The sequence below is a fragment of the Rutilus rutilus genome, assembly GCF_951802725.1.
Source record: "Rutilus rutilus genome assembly, chromosome: 8".
Lineage (NCBI taxonomy): Eukaryota > Metazoa > Chordata > Actinopteri > Cypriniformes > Leuciscidae > Rutilus > Rutilus rutilus.
The window spans coordinates 5,796,880-5,816,000 of NC_140222.1; the positions used below are offsets into that span (position 1 = coordinate 5,796,880).

General features: G+C 39.2%; 2 protein-coding genes across 2 annotated transcripts; both read left to right on the plus strand.

Annotated features, from left to right (window-relative positions):
- Positions 1 to 327: 327 nt before the first annotated feature.
- On the plus strand, positions 328 to 3,514 carry ticam1 (TIR domain containing adaptor molecule 1). Its single transcript, XM_084415724.1, has 2 exons — positions 328 to 585; positions 1,503 to 3,514. Exon 2 carries the CDS (start codon positions 1,611 to 1,613, stop codon positions 3,312 to 3,314), a length of 1,704 nt encoding a protein of 567 aa, XP_084271850.1. The 5' UTR covers positions 328 to 585; positions 1,503 to 1,610; the 3' UTR covers positions 3,315 to 3,514.
- A 1,081-nt stretch (positions 3,515 to 4,595) lies between these two features.
- Positions 4,596 to 18,779, plus strand: timm44 (translocase of inner mitochondrial membrane 44 homolog (yeast)). Its single transcript, XM_084416899.1, has 13 exons — positions 4,596 to 4,699; positions 5,230 to 5,337; positions 5,421 to 5,591; positions 8,994 to 9,074; positions 9,927 to 10,076; positions 11,249 to 11,385; positions 12,309 to 12,394; positions 12,701 to 12,793; positions 14,032 to 14,156; positions 14,237 to 14,287; positions 15,008 to 15,097; positions 15,743 to 15,853; positions 17,951 to 18,779. Exons 1-13 carry the CDS (start codon positions 4,670 to 4,672, stop codon positions 18,068 to 18,070), a joined length of 1,353 nt encoding a protein of 450 aa, XP_084273025.1. The 5' UTR covers positions 4,596 to 4,669; the 3' UTR covers positions 18,071 to 18,779.
- Positions 18,780 to 19,121: the final 342 nt, after the last annotated feature.

Sequence of the window (19,121 nt, forward strand, 5' to 3'; positions counted from 1 at the left end):
AAAATGTTTTGTTGTTCAAATATGGATATTAAAAGTTGATATTATTAAAAGGCATGATTATTCCCCATTGTTAATACGCAATCAGTACTTAATACATAAAAAATACACAGAAATACAATACAATTCTTCATACAAGAACAAATAAAAATATAAAAGCCTCTTCTTAAATTCAAATAAAAGGGACTTTTATAATCTATGAGTCATACATATTTTAAAATGTATGCTAAATAAGGTATAAGTATGTTCATTAGCCTAGATCAACGGATGTGTTATTCAAGAACAGTAGTGTCAATTTACCCAGTAATTTTTTACTGCCATCTTTTGGTCATCTTCAACTGCTTGTTGCCCTACAAAGTCCACACGGTGTTTACCTTCTTCCGCATTTCACGAGAAAGGGAAAAGTAAAACATTCAGTCTTAAAAACATCAGTATCACATAATGCTTTAGATATAAAACAACCGGGAAATAAGCTTTTTCGTGTTTTACAATCAAGTTAAACAGATTCGCTGTTTCTTCTGCGAATGTGTAACGTTAAGTTTTGTTGGCCAGTTCCTGCTTCTGAATTAATGCAGAACTATTACAAAGGTAAGTCACACGTTGTCTGTGTTTCATTATAATATTTATAATATGAATTACCCAGCTGACAAAAATATGTTCAAAGAACTAGAGTTAAGAAAAAACGTAATTTCTGAATTTTCTGTGAGCGTTCAGTTTTACATTTTCACGGTAATGCGAACGTTAAGGTTACATGACATTTTATCACTCTTCAAACATTACTTTGAAGTACAGTAGTAACGTTTACAACGGTATGAACGTCCACCTAAAACGTTTCAGGAAATAATAATGTTCCATGAACAATGTATTTAATGTTTTGTACTAAAGTTTTGATAACATTATTAAAGACCAGATATTATAACTTGCTGGACGTTACTGGAAGAACATTTGTTTATAATTTCGAGAGAATTCGTTAGCTAAAGTTCTGAAAACGTTCCCTGTGTCCTGGGTTATTTATTAATTATTTTGTCAACGTCACGGCTAATAGCCATTATAAAGACTCGATGAGTCATTAAACACGTATTAGGATTATTTTTGGGTCTTCATACCAAGGACAATCACTAAAGATACAGATAAAGACATAGTTTTAAACATCATTCTTAATATTAAAGAATAGCAAAGTCCACACACACCACAGCTATAACACAGATAATTAATATTGTTGGAATCACTTTCATAACGATTTTATCTAGCTAATGAATGATTAAAAAACTTCAACAACAACTGATTAGAATCAATCCTGCTATAACTGGCTTGAGGATTTAAGGGACAGATAGTCATCTTGAATTTTTTCTTTAATATTTTATTTTATTGTACAACATTAATTATACTTTTGGTGCATGAAATATTCAGCTTGAAAGTGTTCAAATATGTTGATAGTCTATGAAATATTGATATTGAAATATTCAAATTCACTCATAATCAACAACTTTTACTTTGTCTTTCAGCATTCAGAAGCTCATGCTCGCCTAAGTGACTTCAAATTGAATGGAATGACTTGAACATGCCATATGAGTGCATATATTCACATATGATCGCCAGTTCTTGCGTAAACAATGGCAGAAGATGGAGTACAGCTTATGGACGGAGGATTCGCGAATCTCGCCAAGGCGTTTGAGGTCCTCTCCCAAGCTGGGCAGGAGCGATGGTTCAGCCTGACCTTCAAAATGGGTCGCGAACGGCCCGAGAACGGCCACAAACAGCCTGAGGAGCTGGTGTACGCCATGTGCTTGATTCTCCTGAAGCGGAATTTCGATGCGCATGCTAAGCTAACAGCTAACGCCGACAGCAGCATTGGAAACTACTTGGCTGAAATGCTCAAACTGCACGGAGAACGTTTGAACGGCGGCCATATTGCCGGTTTTGAGCCAACAGATGCCAAAACGTTACTGGATATCGCAAGAATTTTCGCTATTTTGGTGCAGGAGAGATTGTGCGACGAGTCGCTACGAGATCAAGCGTACCGTGCGGCTCTTGCGTCGTGCAGAACGGCTGGTTTGAGTTCTTTAGACATCGAGGAGGAAGTTAAGCAAGTCTGCGGTCCTGATGCTATCGATCAATCCACCACTGAACTTACTACTTACCAACTGACGTCCCCAGACGCATCTAAGCAAAACAGTAGCCATTTGGTGACTCAGCAATTAAGTTCGGGCCGTAGTTCGTATAGTCTCGAAATTAGCTCGCCAACTGCTTCAGAATCCAATATGGCCAATAAGCCGTTGAGTTTGCACACGCCAACAAATAGCGAACGTACAACCAATCAAGACCAACTACGACAACCAACTACGAATATTCACACGTACAACCAACTACAGACAGCAGAAGTCAATCACGCGACAAATCCAACACAGTGTCTAGACCAAACCAGAAGCTCCCAACTTTTTACATCCCAAAACCCCAAAATTGGATTTTCGTCCGGACCAAACGATGCTAACGCTAACGATCGCAAACCACCAATTCAAGCTAACAGTTTTTGCTCTCCAGAAGCGAGCCAAAGCGACGTAGAAGAAACATTTTACGCCTTTGTGATCCTCCACGAAGCTGAAGACGCGGACGAGGCGCGAAGACTACGAGACAAACTCGAACTTATAATCTCTGTGTCTGGTGCGACATTTTACGACGACTTCGCCCAACCGGGAAGGTCGATGTTAGGATGCATTGAGGACGCCATCGAGAACTCTGCGTTTACGCTGCTGCTGCTCACGCAGAACTTCCAATCCAACCTCAGCGCGACCACCGCTGATTCAGCGATGGTGAATTCGCTGGAAAACCATCACAAATTTAACTCTGTTATTCCGCTGCTTCCTCGCGAGAACAGTTTGCCGCGCAAAAGTTTTCCGTTGGTGCTTCGGACGAAGTACCCTCTCGAAGAAAGCAGCAGGATGTTTGAACGCAACGCCTTGAGGGCCATCGCACCAGACAAAGTGGAAAAACAAAGGAAGGTTTGGCTAATCGAACAGCGTAAGAAGAAACTACACGAGGAACGAAAGAGACTAAAAGAGGAGAACGACAGAAATGCGGAACTACAGCGAGAGACTGAAAAATTAGCGCGACTGAAGCTAGAAAGCGAAATGCGGCAGAATAACATGTTTTATGCTCCTTCTGCACCAACTCCGTTAAATGGAGCAATGTTTCAGCCACACGGCTCTTGGCAGCCACAATCGTCATGCATCCACATTGAGAACGCGCAAAACGTTATGATCGGAAATAACTCATCTATGAATATTGATCATGTTAAAAACTCAGCTGATGAGTTTTAAAGCTGCTGGTTGGGGGATTTTTTCCCCCACTAAAGTGCATGTGAGAAATCTCATGTCTCTGTGACGGAATTCTTGCTTAAACCAATCAGAACACTCTCTGCCTGTCAGTCGTTTTGCATACTCACATACGGTTGGCTGATATGTTTTTGGGGGCGGGGTTTGGAGAAGGCCTGTTGTTTGAACTTGCAACATTAAAGGGGGTCGCACACCGGACGCGCCGCGCAGCGCCACGTCTTTTAAATTCAAACACATTATTCTCTATCATGAGAGTACACACACCGGCGGCGCCTTTCGGCGTCTGTCCGCGGCGCCCAGCAACGGCTCAGGACTGTGTTCAAAATCCTGCCGCGCCACAGAGCGCCATTTACATAGTTTTATATTAAATTTACATTTATGTGTCTCAATTCGTAGTTAATGTATATACAGACTTCACCCTGTGCTGCAATATACATTTAGTTTTATATTTATTTACAGAAATCAGAAAATGGCTGATGTTATCGGATTTTCAGGTGAGAGTGGTCCTAGACGTGGCGCGGCGCGGCGCTGAGCTGCGCGTCCGGTGTGCGGCCCCCTTAATACAAGTGTAATTGTATTCATTCATAATAAGGGCTATTGGGATGTCCCATGGTGGTTTATGGTTCTAGGTTATTGTATTATTATTATTATTATTTGAGTCAATCATTGCATTTTAAGGTACACATTTCACATTCTTAGCAGTTCTCAGTTCTTGCTTTCCCTGCAAATCGAACCCATGACCTTGGTGTTGCAAGCACCAGCGAAAGCTGATTTACAATTTGTATGTTGTTAATCACAGTCAAGATTTGCTTTTAAAACTTTAAAGTTGATACAAAATAGGTAAACTGAAAACAAAGTGTCTATAGTGTTACTGTGCGGTAAAGAGGTGTTTTAATAAAATCAATAAAATCATTGATACTACATGACTGTTGTATTATTTACAATTATGTAAATAACTCATGACAAACTCTGATAAATTATTCTGTATTGCTGTGCCTGAGGGCTCATTCCTAAATTTATGAATAAAAACTAAAGCACTTATATACATATTTTATGTATTTGAATGGGAAAATACAAAAGATGAGTTAAAATTATTGTATTATTTGAGGCATTACATTGCAATCATATCACCTGTTTTGGTCTTATTAGATTAATGTAGTACAACAAATCAAATTTAATAAAAATGCAAAAAAAAATATATATATATATATATATATATATGTAATATTATTAAAATATATATTTGGCGTCTGTTGATTGGCTGTTCCCTGGCCTGGCTCCTCCCCCGGAATTGCGTCGCAAGGTCAGCAGCCAAACGGGTCACTCGCAGCGCTTCCAAGATGGCGGCCTCCTTGTGTCAGTGTTACCAGGTGAGTTTCTCATTTTAACCTTTTAATAAGCGGTTATCAACAGCGCGATCAATATCTTCACGGTTAGCGCACTGTTCGCCATTAAAGCAACACGAGCGCGCGTTTGATTCTCTAGAACTATCATGTGTTTAGTGTAGAAATGTAAAAAGATTCTCTAGTCATGCTGATGAAACATGATTCTGGCCTTGATGGAGCATTAAATATTATAACATAACTAATAAAACTTTCTAAAATGACATTGTTTATGTGTAAATCACAAAAAAAGCACCAAGCAGGTATTCATTATTGTGTTTATACCCCTTAATCATAAAATCCCATAGTATATTACCATGGTTTTTAGTCATGTACTATGGAAATACCATGGTGTTATTTTGAGTGCCATCTGAGTTTATGGAATATGAATAATGCATGTATAATATCTTGTTTGTAAGTGACATCAGCATCAGATAACACACCTGAGCATGTCTTTCTGGCGTTTTTTCTTCATAATTATGAAATGACTGTATTATTATGCATGTTTTTGTGCTCAGCTTTGTGTCAGGAGAAGTCCTGCACTGTTAGTCACTCGTCAGTATGCAGCGTTATACGACAGAGCTCACACGTATAGGATATGTGGCCCGGCGGCCAGTACGGCACAGGTGAGTGTGGCACGTCAGTGTTGTTTTTTATGGGAGATTTGGGATTTTTTCCATGTTTTTCACACGCGTGTGATGATGTGCAGGCCAGGTTTATGTCCAGCGGAGGTCGGAAGGGCTTCCTGGGAGAGTTTCTGGACAATCTCAAGCAGGAACTGGGCAAGAACACCGAGATGAAGGAGAACATCAAGAAGTTTCGCGAGGAGGCCAAAAAACTAGAAGAATCTGAAGCCCTCAAGCAAGCCAGGAGGAAATATGTACGTACGATGTACGAGTGTTTTATGTTGCATTTTAATTAACTAGGGCTGTCAGTATATTAAAACACGTATTGTGAAATTGAGCATACACCATTTATCTGGTTTAACGCATTTATTTTGTCATCATTTGCTATATCCAGCAAAGTCAACCTTCAGATTGAAGGGCGAATCTCACAAAACTGTATTTTCTGCACGTTTTTTGTTCGTTTTTTTTAGGTAAATTTAGATGTTTTTCCAAAAAAGGACATTTTATTAGCTAAATGATATTATGAGTCCATATAATTCATACATTTATGCACCCATGAAAACACAAAAACATTACAGCGGCAAACATTACAGAATTCACAGTGTATAGACCTTATGTAGCTCCGCCCCTTTTCAGCGCTGCGCTCGTTGTCTTTTGACTTCCGGTCTGTATTTTCACAGCGATCTTGCGTATTTATGAATGAACGGCTCGTTTTAAAATCTTCCCGGTCTACTGACATTTGTTAAGACATCTGCTTTAAACATTACAATCCTCATGATATCTTTCGTTAAAGGGATACTCCACTTTTTTTGGAAATAGGAAACTTTGCTGCCGTACCATGAGTCCAGCAGGCGTAATGATATGACGCAGCGCCTGAAAATAGTCCCCAGCTCAGTAACTTCCAACGTGACCGGGACTAAGTTTGTCTAACCTATTAGACCTATTTTCAGGCGCTGCGTCATATCATTACGCCTGCTGGACTCATGGTACGGCAGCAAAGTTTCTTGATTATTACGCAGGAATGAGAGTATAGTTCCTAGCCATATCAGCCTAGAAAATCACAACTTTACATTTTCCGTCGGTCTTAGTACACAATGTAACTACAGAAGAGTCAAGTTTTAAATAGGAAAAATATCGAAAATCTTTGGTCATTTTTTTGAGAGAGATGCTAATGGTCTTGTCCGATTCAATGATCTATGCTAAGCTATGCTAAAAGTGGTACCGCCAGACCCGGAGATCGGCTGAATGGATTCGAAAACGGTAAAACTCAACTGTTTAACTCTGGGGGAGTTGTAAAATGAGCCTATTTCCAAAAAAAAGTGGAGTATCCCTTTAACTTTACATTAAGTAAATCCACTTCAAAAGCTAATTGCTCCTGGACAGCAATGCCATAGAAATATACAGAGTGACCGCAAAACCGGAAGTTCAAAGACAATATTCTAAAAATGGCGGCGCATATGGTCTATAGTGTGCGTACACTGCAAAAGCAAAGAGCTGGTTTACATTTTAGACAAAAAAAACCTAAACCAACCACCTGGACATGACTGCATATATACCTGCAGTCAACGGATCCATTCAGAATTACAAAACACAGCAACATACACATGACAAATAAGAACATTATCCTGAATAGTGTTGTCAAAAATATTACTGAAATATCTGAAACGGTTCCAATACTCCTTTTCTGCAGTGTCGATACACCGATTCCAGCTGCGCGTTCACTCTCTCTTCTCTCCGACGGGCGAGCTGACACACACCCGCCTCCTCTCACTCACTCGTCTCATTCGCTCCGGTTAAATGGTGCTTGTATTGCGCGTTATTTTAGTCATTCTCGCAGGTTTCACACTCGCACAGAAACTGATCTATATAAGTGTCGCTCTCATAAAGCCTCCTTTACAAACAAAAATTACTTTTTTTTCATGGCTTATTCAGGTAAATACAGTGAATTTTGTAACTGGAATAGTTGAGAAGTTGTAGTTCACCCAAAAATGAAATATCTGTCATTAATTATTCATCCTCATGTCGTTCCAAACCCGTAAGACCTTCGTTCATTTTCATAACACAGATGAAGATATTATTGATGAAATCCGAGAGGTTTCTGATCACAGATAGGCAGCAACGTCATTGCAACTTTCAAGGCCCAGAAAGTTAGTAAAGACATTGTTAAAATAGTCCAAGTGACTACAGTGGGCTAACCTTAATGCTATGAAGCGACAAGAATACTTTTTGTGTACAAAAAACCCCCCAAAATAACGACTTTATTCAACAATCTCTTCTCTTCCACGTCATTCTCCTACGCTGTTGACGTTGTAAACACAGTGCAGCGCCTCCTGGTTCTACGTCAGAACGCCGGCTCACTATTGGCCAACGCTGGTCACATGGGCACTGGCTGAATAACTTTTGTAACTTTAAATGCATGTGTTAATTTTTATGACGAAAACGGCCCAGTGTTATTTTACATTTGATCACTTTAATTTCTGTATTACCTGAATAGTACTGTTAGACCCACCTGAAAAACTTAAAACCGTGCTTATTTCATTTGTCTCTTTATTCTACTGCATTTATTTGTGCTGTTGTTTGCAATTACTTTATTTGTTCTTATTTTGTTACTGACTGTTTACTTGTCTTTTTTGTGCTGTGCTATGTGTAATCTGTTAGGCTACAATTAAAATTACCCAAATTATCAACAAAAAAATATGAGATAACAAAATATCTGAATGGTGTTATATATGGCAGTTTTCCTCATGGTATCGAATATCTATATTTTTTCAAGGCATCACATCGAAGTTGGAAATTCAACGCTAATCACGGTTTGTTTGCGCATCAATATAACGGACTCGAGCGTGCTATTACGTCACCGCAATCGTCTTTACCTTGATTACAATCTGCATCCATCAAAACTTTAGTAGCAAAGTAAAGAAGTTTGAAATCAAAGTAAAAAAAAAAATTATTTGCGTATTATCTGGTTTCCATACAGCGATGTTCGGTTCAGTCTGTATTTCACACAGCGCGATGCGTGAGGACTCGCGCTCTTCAGAAACAACGACAGCGCTCGTGTTTTAAAGCTAAACACACACTTGAAATGAACAATTCTCTGAAAACTGGCTGAGAGTCGCTGTTCTCTCTATCATATCTGATGTAATCAGCCGGGGTTTCTTTACATTGTCGCTGATTGTTTGAATGAATTCACTTACTGGATCGTTGGACTGCAGACTTTCCCGGGGATTAGCGGCTTAAACTGCGTGACGTGCATTATGTAAATGAGGCAATTATGCATTTTATTCAGTTCAGCGGCTTAGAATGATCTGATCGCTGATTACTGACTTCTAATGTAATTTTTCAATTTCTATTTATTCATTCTTATATAGCGCAGTTTAATGCAACATGAGTTGTCCAAAGTGTTTCTCAATAAAAAATAAATAAAAATAAATAAATACAGAGATAAAAAACATATAGAACCATATAAAACAGACACCGTTGCAATCGAAACCCCTTCATGACTTCTAAGATCATCTAACTGCATGATGTGAATTATGTTAATGACGCAATTATGCATTAACATTGACAGCCCTAATATTTACCTTGCTGTGGTTATAAAACAACTGAATGTCCCCTTGTGTAATTGTGCTGAATTGTGTTTTTGTTGCTTCTTCCAGAAAACCATAGAGTCTGAAACAGTCAAAACCTCTGAAGTGTTTAAGAAAACTCTGGGGACGCTATCAGAGACCGTGAAGGAGGTGTGTGGGAATTACTGCCGTTTCCAGAACATCTTGACATGCACTTTGTCTCATTTCAGAGGACATTTATATTTATATGTAGTGTTTTCATTTGCATAAGTGCTGAACGTTACATTTCTGCAGAGTGTTTACGCTGCAGAATTGCCATGTTCTGTGAAGGATGACATTTTGTTCTGATTTTGTGTGGAAAACACTTTTTTTTTTTTTTTTTTACTGCAGTGACTTGCATAACTGCTCAGAGTATGCTAGTAATGTGATGAATGTTGGGTTATTGTGCTGTCAAACCAAAATTTATTCAGACACCTTCAGCATTTCTCACATTATCACAGTTTATTTGCTATAGTTTATAAAAAGGTAATAAAATATCAGAGTTCCGAACTCAGAGCTATCAAATCAGTTGATATTTCACTGGTTTTGTCCATCCTTCTGTTAGACTGTCTCACAAATTATGTTAAATTTAACTACACAATTAGATAATACCAATTTAGCTCAACCAATCACCAAGCAATGCTTCATTTTGTTCAGTCTGTGTGTAAAAAGAGCATTAGCAATTAAAGAAAACACACTTCAGCAAAACATGATCAGCTCAAAGTGTCTGAATCATTTTTGGTTTATAAATGTTACTTCATAGTCACTGTATGAAGAATTTTTGGGTATAATATGTCATAGTTTACTTTATTTTGCTCTCCTCACTTACATAAATGAACTATAGTGTCCTGCACACACTAGTAAAAAATATGTCTGGTGTCTGAATCATTTTTGGTTTGACTGTAGTTCATATATGTAACGCAGGGATTAACTGGACATAATTCTCTTAGAAAATGCATTCTGATTGTGTGTGTTTCTCCTCAGGGTCTGGAAGAAGTGGGCCGCTCGGACATCGGAAAGAAGATCAAGGAAGGCATGGAGGAGGCTGCTAAAACAGCCAAACACTCGGCAGAGACGGTGTCTAAGGGCGGGGAAAAACTGGGAAAGACCGGAGCGTTTCGGGCGATCTCACAGGTCCCTACACTCATGAGTCTTGGGTTTCTGTCAATTGAGATGCACTGATACTAAATTTCCCCGCCGATCATTCAGAATGATATTGCCCGATAGAAAAGAAATCTCTCCCAAATAATGCTGCAAACTATACAGGGAACCCTCTCATTTGGTACACTGTAATATTAGAGATTACTATCAACAACAGAGCTATTAATATTCAACTGCTATTTATTTCCAGATATAATATTTACACTCTAATAAAGCTGAAATGTTTGAATGCAACTCGGGTAGTTTTTATGACACTTTTTCATGGCAAATTTATTCAAACATACGTATATAATTAACAGTAAATAAGCTCTTCTCTAGTGTTTTTATAGCTAACTAACGACTGAACTGAACACTGGATAACTTTAAGTGATGTTGTTCTCAAGCTGTTTTATTGACTTCTTTCTGCGGTTGAAACACAGATTGAGTGATTAAATGAGACACAATACAGATTTCGGTAAGTTATTCTGTGTCTTTCAACATACCTTCTGATGTTCATGCATGTTTTTCTAGATATAACTTGTATTCAAGTGGAAGAAAAGACTCTTGAACTGAAGCGCTATAGCAATCTAACGTCACATTTAAGAGCGTCAAAACACCATTTATTGTGTGAATTTCATGATAAAATGGTGAGAATGTGAAAGCTAAGACTTAGTTTCTTTTCAGAAGTAACAGAGCACAAGCTCTTTGTGATTATTGGATGAGAGGAGCTAAAAATAATGTTTGATGTGGGGAAAAAACGTAGATCTGGCAACCCTTGGCTTGAACTACGGGTGATTCACAGGGTCAAATAAGTCTGCATTAACGTCACTATTTTACTCTGTTAAAGCGTTATTGTCGCGTTAACCTAAATTCAACACACGAGAGATCTTCTTCACACACACACACACGTTTCACACCCTTTTGATTGACAGGATATAATCTGCACTGATCGGCCGATATAAAAATAATAGGCCTAGCTTTTATCGTTGATACCGATTATTGGCCGATTCATCGGTGCATCTCTAGTTGTCAAATCAAATGCTGTTTATATCATAAGCGATGAGTTTTCTGATGTTTCTATGTTGTGAAAAGTGGATGAAATGCACCCTGTTCTGAATATGTCGATAGTTTCAGCTCTTACGCCTCTTGATCTTCGCTGTGTTCAGGGTGTGGAGAGCGTGAAGAAAGAGATCGGTGAACTCGGACAGAGCGGCCCGTACCGGCCGCCCAGCAGACTGAGGAAGAGGAGCGATTTCTCATCCAAGACAGCCGGTGCTGAAGACAGAGTCTTCGAGGCCAACGAGTAGGTCTAATATGACGTTGAGATGTTTATTTTAAGAAGAATGTATGTATGTTGTATATTAAATGAATGTAAAATTCAACGTCAAGTGTAACATTGTATACATTAAGTATATTACTCTAGATCATTTAAATTACTTTTTTAGTGTTTTGTCCATGTCTTTCTTTCTTCAGTCGAAAAGAAATGAAGGTTTTTGAGGAACACATTCCAGGATTTTTCTCCATATAGTGACTTCAATGGGGTCCAACAGGTCGAAGGTCCAGATGTGAGTTTCAGTGCAGCTTCAAAGTCTCGACACGATCCAGCCGAGGAATAAGAGTCTTATCTAGACAAACCAGCGGCCATTTTATAAAACAAAATAAACATTTATATTCTTTTAACCACAAATGCTCGTCTCGCACGTCCACGACTTCACACATTACGTAATAACGTTGGAAAGTTCAGACAGTAACCTGATGTAGGTGGAAAATGTAGAGCGAAAAACTCCATCTTGCTTTATCTTTAATTTTTTTTTGTAAATGCCGTTTGACTTAATCTTTGCACGTTCGCATTGTAAACACTAGGTCGGTTCTTTCTCCTACATCACGCTTGACCTTTCAACGTGATTAAGTAATGTGTGTCGCATCACAGCCAGTGCAAGACGAGCATTTGTGGTTAAAAGTATATAAATGTTTATTTTTTAATTAAATGAGCGATGGTTTGTCTAGATAAGACTCTTATTCTTCGGCTGGGATCGTGTCGAGACTTTGAAGCTGCACTGAAACTCACATTTGGACCTTTAAACTTTTGGACCCCATTGAAGTCACTATATGGAGAAAAATCCTGGAACGTTTTCCTCAAAAACCTTCATTTCTTTTCGACTGAAGAAAGAAAGACATGAATATCTCAGATGAATAACATCTTAACGTAGTGGTTTTCTCTTGAAGGGAGGCGATGGGAGTCGTGCTTCACAAGGACTCTAAATGGTATCAGCAGTGGAAGGACTTCAAGGACAACAATGTGGTTTTTAACAGTGAGTTGATCTGCAGTGCACATGATTGACCAATAGATGGCGCAGAGATCTGCATGTTCACTTCTGTTCTGGAGCGGCTCTGGATGTTAGTTGGTAATTGAAGAGTTCACTGCATCAATTAGAGCCTCGTTAAGCGCAGTGATAATGAGGCTCAGTAACGAGCACCGTCGGCTCCTGCTCCCTTCATGATCAAGTGCTTTTCCAGAGGAAAGGCTGCGTGTTGCTCACACCATGATGTGAGATGTTTGCTTTAGCGTGGGGTTGTTGTGCTGACAGTGTGTGCTGTCTGTGCTTTTCTTCTCTCAGGGTTCTTTGAGATGAAGATGAAGTACGATGAGAGTGACAACGCCTTCGTCAGAGCGTCACGCGCCGTCACTGACAAGATGACCGACATCATCGGTAGAGACACCACTGCATTTATGCTTACTTTTTCTTATAGATGGATGGATGGATGGACGGACAGATAGATAGATGTATAGAGAGAGATGGACGGATGGATGGATGGATGGATGGATGGACGGATAGATAGATGTATAGAGATAGATAGATGGACGGATGGATGGATGGATGGATGGATGGACAGACGGACGGACAGATAGATAGATGTATAGAGATAGATAGATAGATAGATAGATGGACGGATGGATGGATAGACAGACAGACAATTAGATGGATGGATAGATATAGACGGACAGATAGACAGACAGACAGTTAGACGGACAGGTAGATGGATGGATGGATGGATGGATAGACAGACAGATAGACAGAAAGACAGACAGTTAGACGGAAAGGTAGATAGATGGGTGGGTGGATGGATGGATGGATAGAAGGATGGATGGATAGATAGATAGACAGATAGATAGATAGATAGATAGATAGATAGACAGACAGACAGTTAGATAGATAGACATAGATAGATAGATAGATAGACGGACAGATAGATAGACAGACAGTTAGTTAGATAGATAGATAGATAGACAGACAGTTAGATAGATAGATAGACAGACAGTTAGATAGATAGATAGACAGACAGTTAGATAGATAGATAGACAGACAGTTAGATAGATAGACATAGATAGATAGACGGACAGACAGTTAGATGGATGGATAGATGGATAGATAGATAGATAGATAGATAGATAGATAGATAGATAGATAGATAGATAGATAGATAGATAGATAGATAGATAGATAGATAGATAGATAGATAGATAGATAGATGGATAGATGGATGGATAGACAGACAGTTAGATAGATAGACAGACAGTTAGATAGATAGATAGACAGACAGTTAGATAGATAGACATAGATAGATAGACGGACAGACAGTTAGATGGATGGATGGATGGATAGATAGATAGATAGATAGATAGATAGATAGATAGATAGATAGATAGATAGATAGATAGATAGATAGATAGATAGATAGATAGATAGATAGATAGATAGATAGATAGATAGATAGATAGATGGATGGATGGATGGATAGATAGACGGATAGATAGACGGATAGATAGACGGATAAATAGATAGATAGATAGATAGACAGACAGTTAGATAGATAGTTAGTTAGTTAGATAGACAGACAGATAGATAGATAGATCTCCCTCATCATAACCGTTCTCTGCTCTTCTCAGGCGGTTTGTTCTCCAAAACCGAGATGTCGGAGGTTCTGACTGAGATCCTGAAGGTGGATCCGAATTTCGACAAGGATTCCTTCCTCAAGCTGTGCGAGAGAGACATCATTCCCAACATCCTAGAGGTGAGGGACAAAGATCCCAGCGTACATCGCTCCGAAAACATTGAAAGAACATTAACGCTGAACATGCGCTCTGTTTGTAGGCCATGATCCAGGGAGAACTGGATGTGCTGAAAGACTGGTGCTACGAGGCCGTGAGTGTCCCGGGGAAAAACATCCCTGCTGTTTTCTAGACGTGATTTGGCTGTTAAAGGGATAGTTCACCCAAAAATGAAAATTAGCCCATGATTTACTCACCCTGAAGTCATCCTAGGTGTATATGACATTCTTCTTTCAGACGAATACAATCAGAGTTATATAAAAAAAAATTCCTGACTCTTCCAAGCTTTATAATGACAGTGAATGGGTTTTGTTTTTGGAAGTTCATCAAAGTGCATCTGTCCATTATAAAAGTGCATCTATCCATTATAAAAGTGCATCTATCCATTATAAAAGTGCATCTGTCCATGATAAAAGTGCATCTATCCATCATAAAAGTGCATCTATCCATCATAAAAGTGCATCTATCCATCATAAATGCACTTTTATGATGGATAGATGCACTTTTATGATGGATAGATGCACTTTTATCATGGATAGATGCACTTTTATGATGGACAGATGCACTTTTATGATGGATAGATGCACTTTTATCATGGATAGATGCACTTTTATGGACTACAAAACAGAAACAGCCATTCACTGTCATTATAAAGCTTGGAAGAGCCAGGAAATGTTTTAATATAACTCTGATTGTGTTCGTCTGAAAGAAGAATGTCATATACACCTAGGATGGCTTGAGGGTGAGTAAATCATGGGCTAATTTTCATTTTGGGGTTTTTTACTTGACGCTCTAACACTGGTTCTGGTTTCAGACGTACAGTCAGCTGGCTCACCCCATCCAGCAGGCCAAAGCCATGGGCCTCCAGTTTCACTCCAAGATCCTGGACATTGATAACATTGATGTGAGTACCGAAGGAAAAAAGACACATGATATCCGTCTGCTGCATCTTAATGGCTCAGTAACTCCATCAGAGCCTGCGGATGGACGTATAATGCAGAATCATCAGACGTGAGAGCATCTGATTCCATTATGACATACAGTCAAACCAAAATCTATTCAGACACCTTCAACATTTCTCACATTATCACAGTTTGTTCGCTATAGAAATGGTATTAAAATATGCCAAGTTGATATTTGACTGGTTTTGTCCGTCCTTCTGTTAGACTGTCTCACACATTAATTATGTTGAATATCTGTCAGCTGTTAAATTTAACTACACAATTAGATAATACCAGTTTAGCTCAACCAGTTACCAAGCAATGCTTCATTTTGTTCAGTCTGCAGTTAAGAAGAAAAAACACTTCAGCAGAACATGATCAGCTCAAAGTGTCTGAATCATTTTTGGTTTATAAATGTTACTGGTAGTCACTGTATGAAGAATTTTTGGGTATAGTATGTCACAGTTTACTTTATTTTGCTATCCTCATTTACACAAATGAACTATGGTGTCCTGCTTTAAATAAAAAAAAATCACAAATTACATCTGGGGTCTGAATAATTTTTGGTTTGACTGTATGAAATAACTCCCGTTTTGTTTTCTCTGAAGCTGGCGATGGGGAAGATGATGGAACAAGGTCCCGTTCTCATCATCACCTTCCAGGCTCAGCTCGTGATGGTCATCCGTAACATGAAGGGTGAAGTCGTGGAGGGAGACCCGGTGAGTAAGCGACTCCTAGACATTAGCGCATTCGAAGGTTGTGATTCACCTCCAGTGATCTCACTCTGAGCCGTCGTGACTGTACAGTTCTCAGGGTATAAATCTGTTAAAAGGCCGACTGAAACGACACACCAGGGATGTTTTTACATTAGAAGCTTGTGGTTAATTATGGCAGTCCGCTGCCCTCGAGTCATTGAGTTCAGACAGTCGTGGATATTAGAAACGCTCTTTTATTTCCAACACTGAAGATGGCTTTAACCCTTTCACACGTAAGCCTAAAATATTCTAGCTGACCCCCCAGTGTGAGTTTTTCAAGGCGAACGTTATTTAGTACGTGCTAGGGGTGGCACGGTTCACAAAACCCACGGTTCGGTTCGTATCACGGTTTTAGGGTCACGGTTTTCGGTTCTGTACGGTTCTTGTTGTTATTTTTTTCTTTTAATCTTTAACACTCCAAAAATGTACTTCAGCATATGATATATAGCTTAATTATCTAATTATTAATTGATTCATTTCATAAATGGGGCGTGTTTGCAAAACGCAGCTTCTCATTTCCCATTTTGAAGTAATATAGTGAGTGAGCGGTCACCGTGAGGAAGCGTTCAGTGACCCTGGAGGTCCATCATCTGCAGTGAGAGCTACGTGGGCTGTGTCGGACAGTTCTTTGTCAATTTCTCCTCGTGTCTCGTCATCATAGGCGTAATTTGCGGGTGGGACATGTCCCCACGGTCGATATTGTCCCCACCACTTTTGAAACATCTCGCGGCACGGATGTACCAATACAAATAAATAAAGCATCTCCAGTTAACTAGCAAATTATTCGTTTCGTTCGCTTGTTAAATAAGAAGCAATCTAGCGCTGAAATGTGTTTTTTTAATCAAGTGATCAAAGTGCTTGTTGCCGCTGCGATCAGTGGCGCTGATACAGTGTTCACACGCCGCAGTCTTCACTCAGACGCGCGCTTCAATCCGTTGAGGAGACTCTCTATTCGTTCCGGTGAAATCACAAAGCAAAATTCACACAAATCTGTCCCTGCTTGATATACAACCACTGATAAACATAATCGGTTTTGATGAACCTATGACACGCTTGGCAAGAGTTCTGCCACTGGACTATTAAATTAGGCTACATTTGTGAAACAGTCGACCTATGTATTTATTCGCATGAAAAAACAACATAGTGGAGTAGATCTCGTTAAATGTCTAAGTAAACCCAGTGCACTATTTAGATCGATTGCTGGACATCGTAATGTTGTCCTACATACATCTGATTTATGATTTAGCATTGTATTAGCACGGGCACGAGGCTACAATGCGCATGCGTCGAACCGTGCGACGCACACACGCACCGAACCGAGACAAGCGAACCAAACGGTTTGGATGTTTTTTCATGTACCGTGCCACCCCTAGTACGTGCCACTTTATTGGTGATAAATGGTGACGTGTCATTGCTTGTCACGTGACGTGACACACCGCAGCCACAATAGTGCTGAATGAATAATGATCTGCTTTTATGTCATTTTTACCTTTTTTATTCAAAATATTCACAAATTTGCTAGCTATAGCATGAAATCTGATATTCTGATTGTCAAACATGTGCAAGTGGATGTGTTTTGTTGTTCACACATCTTTAAAACAATCGCGTTAGTTGAGCTGTATATGCGTTAGTTTGTGCCGCTGTTCAGATAATCGGATCTGTTGGATTTACAACACGTCAATACATCCACTTCTCCCAAAATACATGAAAGTAAGTGGCCGGTGAACTGGGAGAAGAATAGAGTAAACTTTAAAGTTACTTACACAATGATATCTGATATGAATAAAACATGTCGTCTAATTATAATGGAAAGGATCATTATTGGCGCTTCTATAGACATCTGTGTGTATTTTACAAACTCACATTCATTGTTTTACTTGTACTTATGTGTATTTAAACCTTAAATAAACATTATGTTGTTGAAAACACTGAATAGTTGTGATATATGACAAGCTCTGAGTTGAATTCAGCAGTTGATGCACTGACCGTTCTGATCACACCGGTGTGATCGTACGTACGTACATGAAGTTCATCCATTCATTGCGTTTGCCTGTTTCACAGGATAAGGTCCTGAGGATGATGTACGTTTGGGCGTTGTGTCGAGATCAGGACGAGTTGAACCCCTACGCCGCTTGGAGACTCTTAGACATCTCTGCATCCAGCACTGAGCAGATCCTGTAAAGACGGTTCTACAGAGGGACTCAGGGGGCGGGGCTTAGCTAGGGGCGGAGCCACACACATCCACTTGTTTTACATAACTCCGCCCCTGTGTTCTTCCAGAGCCCTTTCACGAACCCTGACTCGACCGCGGGGTTGTTCGAGTGTGAGACAAAATGGCCGACGGTTGGACTCGCGCCATTGGACCGAAAACCCCATCAGTCTGAAAGACTGAGAGACTCATTTTTTTTTTTTTGTGTACTGTTTGTCTAACTGTTCTGGAAGATTATGTCGAGTGGTTATCAAGTGCCATTCTACACAGCTATTAGTAACGATGTTTAATAATAATTATAATAAAAGTACTTTATTTATATTGGATTGAATCTGAAGATAACCAGACCTCCCCACCGACTTGAAACTCACTGGCCGCCAATAGCAGTTCAACATATTTATTAATGATTTGATCCTGATTGCCAGTTTGTGTAGTTTTATCAATTACAGACTATATCTTTAAGGTCGGAAGAGTTTGGAAGAGTTCAACGGATTTATTAAGCCATCAAATAGTCTTTTATTAATTTCCGCCTCATGTGGGGCTAAAATAGCAGCTCGTCTTTAAAAAATTACAGTATGTCGAGTATCGTATATGGGAGTCGCTGGTTGATGTAGAGCTTGATTATCTGGATCAAAAACATGAAATGTATATTATTAAAATTATTCCATGCTTCACCACTCACCATGAAAGATGTGCTGATATGTTGATTTATTTCAATCAGGTGTGTATAGCTACTTACAAAAACTAGCTAGCTGAAATTTAAGTGTACATCGCTACCTACAAAAAATAGCAAACTGAAATGAAGGTATATCGCTACTTACAAAAACTAGCTAGCTGAAATTAAGGTGTATAGCTAGGCCTAGTTTTTGTTTGTAGCATTATTGCAGTTAGCACGTTTTTGTAAGTCACTTTTAAGTGTGGCTAACTACCGTTTAAAGGGTTGCTTGACTCTATTTAAACTACTGTTAATCGAGTAGCTTGTAGTTCGACAAGTTATAATTTGAAATCTGACAACTAGTGTTA